We start from the raw sequence: 9,342 nt of genomic DNA on the forward strand, positions 1-9,342 counted from the left end.
ACACACACACACACACACACACACACACACAGAGAGAGAGAGAGAGAGAGAGACATACAAAGACAGACAGACACACATACGTAGGCCTATAATAGTGTATAAACGGCTGTATGGTTATTGGAAAATACTTATTTCTGTGAATCAAGACGAGCACAGTTCAATAGGATTTCGCAATTCCCAGAATTCTTCAGGAACATGTATATGCTCTGCAAAATAAATGCCAGTGTTAGGAAAAACAATAGATCTACCAGTTACTAGTATAAAATGCATAATTCTACGCATCTTGGCACCATCATGTTATTCGCTCCGCAGAGCGAATTCGCATTAATTCTACATACTTAAATATAGCATTTATTCCGTAAATCTGAATGAATGTTTTTTGCTTTTATAAATGGAATAAATAGCATGATTATAAAAAGTCAATAGTTATCGAACCAGTTAAAACCGGTATAGAGTAGACCTTTAGAATATATATGGAGTAAGCCGAAAATTTGTAAATATAGCCTTTATTGACCCATATATATATATGGTATTCATTGTGCTAATAACACATTCCATTTGTTTGCAGTCCTGTTCGTGTTATAAAAACAATAAGTGTATAAATAATCAATTAATGCTTAATTATAAACAAAACCTAAAATTTCGGTTCTGTGTTCAGTGACATTTATTCCGTAGGCATGATATTGTCGACATATCTATTAAACACACCAATGGTACCTAGTCGAAATATCGTCCATTAAAAAGTTTAAAATGACTTGGTGCAAGTTGAAGGATATAAATTTCTGAAAACATTTAATGCAATAAACTTTCTGTTTTCCTTCCAAGAAAAATGACCCAGAATTCCAACCAATAGAAACAGTTTGTCTCTCTACTCAAAACTATTCGGAGGATCATATAATCCAGATTGATACATCGCTGCACAGAATCAAGCACAAGGTAGTTTTAAATTACTTATAATTCAATCTAATTTTGCAATTTAGTAGAGTTGTCATGGTGAACGATTTTTCAACTCGTTGCATAAAAAAGGAGTAAAAATTATCATGCAAGTTTTCTTTTCTTATAATTTTTTTTAAAAAGATTAAACGCATGTCGATCTAAACAGACAATATATAGTAAGCCATCTAATACACGAATTTAAAAAAAAAGTCGAAAAGGAAAATAACATCTTGTAAAATGTATATGTCTAAGGAAACTGCCCTGATTATTCTGCAGAAGCCTTGCTACTGGTCATCATAAATATTTACTGTTAAAAAATTATTTGTAATAAGATATGACGTCTTGAATTTCAAGGTTTGTACATGTACCAAACCGTCATATTTATCTGAAATAATTGCCTCCATTTTGAACTTTACTTAGTAGTTGGCTGCTGACCTACTTTAAATTCAAATTCATATTTAATCAAAATATATTTTAAAACTTTTCCATGAAAGTGATTGCTACATATATACATGTAGTAAGATTTTTTTCTCTCCTCATATTACGTTATTTATGAAAGTCTGCTTTCGGAAATGGTACAGCAACTATGACGTATTATGAAGTTCTCGAATGAGATTCAAGGTGCAATAAATTATCTTTAAATATCAATAATAAAACCTGACAAAAAATATCCATTTTTCGAACTCTAATTTTCTAATCACATTTTTTTTAAATCGCGGACGATTTCTGTGAGAGAAAAAAATTGATGTCTTTGAAATTCTTGAGATAAATGAACAGTGGTCAATTATTTCATAAATCCTTTTGAATAAAGATAATGAATTGACAACAAGGCAAACATGGACCCCTAGACATACCTGAGGTGGGATTAGGTGTCTGGAGAGTAAGCCTAACCCTAACCCTAGACATACCTGAGGTGGGATTAGGTGTCTGAAGAGTAAACATCCCCAGTTGACCGGTCACATAGTTGATTTGATCTTAGACATGTTTTTCAATCATCCTGTTCAATTTTTTAAAACAAAGTATCAATCCGGCACGTCTTTTTACCACAAGGAACCACAAGGTACCACAAGGATACCACAGGGTACCTCAAGGGACACCAGTGTCACCTTAAGATACCCCATGGAACCCTAATGACACCCAAGGCACCCCTTACAACCTTATTGACACCCCAAGTAACTCCATTAACACCACATGGTACCACAAGGAACCCTATTAACACCCCAAATGACATCCTAATGTGACCTAATGACACACCAAAGTATCCTATTGATACTGCAGTGTATGTAAAGTATCTTCATGCAGTGTATGTGAGAGTCACTGGACCATATTGTTCATTTAACAGTGAAATGGGGGATCCTGTAAGTGAAAAACTTCTGGATTCAGGACCATATGTATTATAAATTAAGTTCAAAAGATTAGTGGAGGTTTCAAATGATCTAAGCATCCACAGATTCCTTTAATTTAACCAATTTAGAAGTGTTGCATGATTAATTCATTCCTAACACCACATTGCTATGATCATAATTTTAACCCGAATTTCCTCCATTTCCCATATCTTGTCAATACATATAGAAGCCAATACATAGATCCAAATTATAGCATATTAGATTAGAATTATTTCTATCATTCAATGGACTATAAGAAATTAACTATTATGAGTTATTTCCTACATTCAGACTTACATTTTAACCGAAGAAAAAAGCTTTAAATTAAACTGTTTGCTTAAGGGCTAGTGCCCCTCCCCCCATTTACCCTTTTTAAATTGTAAAGGTACTTATTGCCCAGATTCAGTGAAGGTGTGCCAATGACCATTTAAAAATGTCATTTCATACCTAATAATAAAGAGATATTTTCTATTTGTCAACTTTTGATGAAAGATATTAATTTTTAATCCCTAACATAATAATTTGGTCCGATATTTGGATACAATATAGCAAATGTAGCACTGTAACCTAATTTGCAAAACAAATGATGACAGCATTCTGAAATCATTATGTTAAATAAATTAATAGCAAATCTATCATGAATAATTTGAACTTTTTGTAACAGTACTAGTGGGGTAGTAAGAGGTACAATAGTTTATTTAAATAGCACTTATCTGGAAACTGCTTTTTAAATTGATAAAGTTTTTTTCGTATTTTACATCTGGGATATGAATTAATGTAATAAATAATTGGCTAAGATTATATTTATCGAACAAAGATGTGACTTTCTATGCAAACTATCAGTTTGTAACACAATTTTTCTGAGAGTTCCTTGATACTTTTATGTTAGACAAACTTAACCTTCAATTTCAGGAAATGATGAAAATGTAATGTATCTACGATATCAATTAAATCCAAATCAAACACATAAGAGGGGAGCACCACTATGTTTTTTGTTTTTTGTTTAGGGGGGGGGGGGGGGGGACTGGCTTAATATAGCCCCTACTCCCCACTAGCAGGAAGGCTACCTCGAATACTTCCTGAGGTAAGGGAAATAGTCTGGTTGAGGGGAACTGGAAATTTTCTAACTCCCTCAATGATATACTTTTTAACTGTTTCATTATACCCATTCAAATTTTTGCATTTCATTAACATATATTTATATTCATAACTGAATATAGAGATAATTCATTCTGTTGAAAATCTAGAGGATTATACATAAACAGACATTAGACAGAAGCAGGTATATAAGCTCACTTGACGAACATGCGAAATGAGGATAAGTCCATTCACTGCAATTTCTGGGGATTTATTCACATCTAACAATTTAATTTTACATAGGAAAAAGTCAGTAGAGGTATAATGAATAACTCTGCATTTCGGAGTATTTCAGTGAATAGTTGCAGCCATTAGAATAACCATTATTAGCTAATCAGAATTCTGCAATAGTCATTGCATATAAAGAAGCCACGGAAGGGCCAATCTAATAATTATATAATGAAACAAAATAAAGTGATTGATGAAGATATATTGCTAAAAAAACAAAAACAAGAGGAAGATGATCAGGGAGCAACAAAGTACTTAATGCAGTTATAATCAGCAACAACCCAGTATAATTCTTCAATCTAATTTATCTATCATTAACATTATCACATTGATTGATCATCATAATGAATGACAAAGAGGTAAAACTCTTAAGGCAGAGTAAAATTTCAACAACTATGAACCTAGTTTGTTTGTTTGCTAAATTTCAAGAAGTAGGGAGGTTTCAAAGAATTGATGCATTTTCACCAAATACGAACAATAAAGCCCTGGCTTATTTCAGACCCAGGCACCATGAATTTTTAATTTTAAGATGAAACACCTTTGCTTATTATACTTGACTGTGCATTTAGTTCGTTTGTCAAAAACCGACTAGAGAGAAGAAGATTCTAAAAGATTGAATTAATGCATTTTAAATATAGAATTAATAGAGCCCCATCCTTCTTTGGAACTCCTGACCCAGGGGCCACGAACTTCACAATTTAGAAAGAGGCTCCTTTGCTCATCATAATATAACACTAAGTTTGTCGGCTAAATACCAAGGAGCAGAGAATACTTTTAAAGAATTAATGCATTTTCAATATATTAATGGAGCCCCACCCTAACTTCAGAACCCCTGACCCAAGGGGTTTGGACCATGAATATCACAATTTTGGAAGAAGCACCCTTGCTCATCATAATCATGCACTTTGTTCATCTGCTAAATTTAATGAAGGAGAGCAGGTTTTTAAAGAATTTATGCACTTTCACTATATGGTCAATAGAGTCCCAGTCCCTAACTCCAGAAACCCTGATCCTTAGGCCATAAATTTCATAACTTCGATGGAAAGCTCTATGCTCTTTACAGTCAAGCCAACATCTTTACTGTTTGATTTCCAGGAGTATGGGAAAAGATTTTCAAAGTTTACTTCAATTTCTTTTGAAGTCCCACCCCTCAGACCCCAGGAGACAGAGATCCTGAAATTCACAATTTTTGTGTCACTTCACCAATAGATGATAATATGGGTAATTCAAAACCAAAATTGTTTGAAACTGATTAAGCAGTTCTGGAGAAAAAGTTGAGAAAGTTAAAAAAATTATGACACAAACTTAAGACACAACGCTGGACAAAACAGATAGAAATAGGTCACCTGAGTGACTCAGATGACCTAAAAATGCATATAAGCCATATCTAGATTCATTAAGATTGAATGGGATGTCAATGATGTATCCTTGTGGTTCCTTGTGGTATCCTTGTGGTTCCTTGTGGTAAAAAGACGCACCCGTATCAATCTGTTATAACAAGTTACTAATTTGTGATTTTAAATTCCTAAATTGTTATAACAGATTATCAATTGTCAAATTACAAATTTGTTATAACAAATTATTAATCTGTTTTAACAAATTATTAATTTGTTCTTTCAAATTAATAAATTTTTATTTCAAATTGTCAATCTGTTGAAACAAATTGATAATTTGTTATTTCAAAGTAAGGAATACTGATTTCAAATCATTAATTTCTTACACCAAATTTATGAATTCGTTAAAACAAATTGATATAACGAATTAATGATTTGTTATTTCATATTTCAAATTATCAGTTTGTTATTGTAAATCATCAATTTGTGATAGCAAATCAATAAATTGTTATTTCAAATTTGTAATTTAACAAGAGGAGCTCAGGCTATATCGGTAGCCACCTCTAAAGGCTATGCAATCGATAGTCATTTTCCTGGTTGCATATCTAAGCTAAAAATCTAAGCTATATTATATTTAGCTTTGCAGATTATCTTAGACTCAGGTGACCATTAAGGTCCGGGGTCAATATTTGCCCTTCTCTTGTATTCTTTATAGAATCTATAGGATGATTTATCAGTTTGTTTCCTTCACCTGTTCATTCAAACGCAAATCACAGTGCAGTTATAAATGTACCTCTGTGCACTTCGCACCACATGACGTCAAAATGAAAAAGTACGTCTGGTGCATCGTACATGTTCTGATAGATGTATCGCGGGGAAAGCGTCATTATAGGATTAAACATTCTTTTTGAAGAATTTATCGATGTGTAAACTCCGGACATTTTACTCACAAACTGAATAAAAGTGCGAAGCACTTTCATGTTAAGTTTGTGAGTAAAATGGCCGGAGTTTACACATCGATAAATTCTTCAAAAAGAATGTTTGATTCTTATAATTCCAATTCATTCACTTCATTAACAATTGCAAAGATTTGAATAGTTTCCCCGCACTATGTTATTTGTTTTCAGGCGTGTATGAATACATCGAGTTTTCGGATTTATTGATGTATAAACTCTTGTTCAGCTTTATTTTTGTCCAATCAAAACACTTGTAATAAATAACATTGGAATTATAATATTTTGTCGTTATTTACTATTGTTATCAAGTGATAAGCTGTATACGTGAAAACATTTCTTGCCAAATGATTATATATATAATTCCTTTATGATATCAAATCATTCTCCATTTTTAATACATAGTATCCACGAAGGCGATATTCATATCATATTGTGACCTTGAAATCGCCCCTAATCTGAATGACTGATGCGTTTAAAAATTCCCTCATGTACATAAATAATCTCATACAACAGAAACAGTGGCAAAGTTCAGGTTCATTTGCTATAAAAAACAATATGAATTTTTCTGAAATATAATCTAGATATATTTATGCATTTGAAAAGTGCGGGGAGCAATTTCTGTATTGTATATTAACAGTATGATATACATAGAAATGTGGACATGTTGATAACTTATAGCATGTATAGTTGGAGTATACATTTGCTCCCAACACTTTTCATGTTAAGGATTTTTATTTATTTCTGAGTATATTACTAAAAACTCAGCTGGTTACCCGCATGAACCTGAACTTTTGTTCACATATAGGGCCTCTTTGCACAGGCACTTGTTTCTGTAAATAACTTACGACCTCTGTATACTAATACTAACACAAGGTACCTAGCTTCAAATGACACAGAATGGCACCCCCTGAGAATGTCGGCCTTTTGAGCTTCCAGGGAATATACTATGTAAATGTACTTACTACCGTTCTCTTGTACAATCATTCAACTAAAAAACCATGTATGGCATGACTGCATTTATTGCCTATTAATACCCCCGAAAACTGCAACAAAACATGGGTCTACGGCTCGATTTTTCGTTTCATACCACGAAGTGCTTTGTACTGATACCGCGCAGAATAAGTGCGCGATTTTGACTGGCTAACATGCTCTTCTAAAATTACGTTTAATTTATAGAAAGACAAATAGTCCAAGATGAATTAAAAATAACAGACAAAAGGATGGTTTTAATGGTGAACATTGATCACAATTGATCTTATTTTATATTATTTAATCACTAATGTTAGGGGGGAAATGCTACGAAAAATAAAGGGGGATCCACCCCCCCCCCCCGCCCCCCCCCCCCCCCCAATTTTTTCACAGACACCTGATATATAGATAAAACTACCCCCCTTTCTGAATTTTTTTTTGTGATAACAATTTTTCCAAAATGTGTTATTGGTATCAAGAATTTGAATTTTTGATATCAGAAATCTGATTTTTTGATATAAAAAATTCCAAGTTCTTTTTTTATATCAAAAATTAAATTTTTTGATATCAAAAATTCGATTTTTTTGATATCAGAAAATGATTTCTTGAGACAAGAATTCGATTTTTTTATATAAAAAAAATCAACCTTATTTTCTGATATCAAGAATTTGATTTTTTGATATCAGGAATTCGAATTCTTGATATCAGAAAATGATATTTTGATATCAAGAATTTTTTTTTATATCCGAAAATACCTCAAAAATATTAAAACGGCACCTCATAGTCATGATTGTGACGTCAAAACATTATACGATGTTAATGTTAGGCACTTTTTAAAAATACAGACATATTTTAAACAGTTCAGTCTATAAGTTTTAAGCGCCTCTAAATTCCTGTACATTAAAGGAGACATTCTATGTAAAATGTACATGTTAAGTAACATGAAGTAAAAATATTAACAGTTTAGTTTCTGCTGAAACAGCTTTATGAAATAGTTTTCCTTGGCTTTGCGTAATTGTTCATTTTCCTCTTTTACTTTGTAAAATGGGAAAATATAAAAACTGACTTCCCCGCACGAATCAAAATGTCCACTACACGGTGTGTTTCTTATTGTAGGATCTCTGATCTGTTGTTTATGTACGCGAACACGGTCAGCCAATTTGGTTCCTGTTTGTCCTATATAGTTTTCTCCACATGTAGGGCACGTCATACAACAAAGTAGATTTTTAGATTTACACGTCATAGTTGAATTTACATTGAAGTTCATTCCGTTTTTGAAAGTTATGAAGTGGCCGGTTTGTATAAATAGGCAAGTACCGCATCGTGGAGACTGCTGGTTTTTCGGGGTTTGATGGTTTTAGTGAGAATTTTCTTCAAAGTTGGTGGTTGACGTCTGCTGTGGAGTATATCCGTGGGCTGAATGGGGTCATTTAATGTTTCTGATTGTTGAAGAATATGGAATAACTGCTTGGCTGTGTTGAATATATATCGTGTTACTTTTCCTACAGACAACACAATGTCGGGACGGGGACAAAGTCAAGCCAACAACAACAAGTCTGATCAGTGTAACCCCAACAATCCAAAATATGGAGGGCACACTAGCAAATACTCCGGAACCGGAACTAGGACAGACTTAAATAACCACGGCAACCAGCTGAATCCCAACAACGAACGGTTCCAACCAAAGAAAAAGTAGTGTCGGCAGAAAAAATGACCTGCTGAAAAAGACTTTTTAAAAAATCAGTCTACATGTATGTTTTGATGAACTCGATAAAAAAATTGTTACAATAATTCTCTTAGTTGTCATTTTCATTATTATCAAGACTGAGATACATAATTCTTTTTTAAATGGAATTTCCTTTGATCCAGAATTCAGATGAAAATGCGAGTAAACTTTGATTTAAATTTAGATTGTGTTAAAGGACTAAATATAAGACATTTAGAGCCAATGAAACTATGCAGATATACACTGCTTAGAGGACCATGGGCTTTCACGGCCACCTGAATATGCACATAGTTTGGCCTTTGGAAGGCATTGCTTTATCTATGTGCTTTTCGTATATTGGTATGAATTTTATACAATTGCTAATTTAGAATTATTTCACAGGTGTGCAAGTTTTATCACATCAACGAAATATGCGATTCTAAAAGGGCAAATGAATTCTTAGTATTCAGAGTGCTCAGTATACGTAATTATGCAAACAGATTGCATGCTTGACGTCCAGAAGTAAAGATTTTCTAAAATATATTGCATTTTCAATACATGATCCACTAAGCCCCACCCTGGGACCTGGACGGAGGAGACTACTCCGTGTATAACTATAGAAGACTTCATTACAGCGAATATGTCCATGATGGAGTTCTAAGACACACATATATATATACATTGTCCACATT

General features: G+C 33.1%; 1 protein-coding gene across 2 annotated transcripts in view; it reads left to right on the forward strand.

Annotated features, from left to right (window-relative positions):
- LOC125670081 (uncharacterized) overlaps positions 1 to 8,736 on the forward strand; it is a 28,971-nt gene extending 20,235 nt beyond the window's left edge. For both annotated transcript variants that reach the window (XR_007368108.2, XM_048905032.2), the window contains exons 2-3: positions 826 to 936; positions 8,454 to 8,736. Coding sequence is in view for 1 of the 2 variants with exons in the window: in XM_048905032.2 (XP_048760989.2) it covers positions 826 to 936; positions 8,454 to 8,582 (240 nt within the window). In the remaining variant the exon portion in view is untranslated. The remainder of the gene's footprint in view (positions 1 to 825; positions 937 to 8,453) is intronic.
- The last annotated feature ends 606 nt before the right edge of the window (positions 8,737 to 9,342 follow it).

Source organism: Ostrea edulis, chromosome 4 (assembly GCF_947568905.1).
Source record: "Ostrea edulis chromosome 4, xbOstEdul1.1, whole genome shotgun sequence".
In the NCBI taxonomy this organism is placed as follows: Eukaryota; Metazoa; Mollusca; class Bivalvia; order Ostreida; family Ostreidae; genus Ostrea; species Ostrea edulis.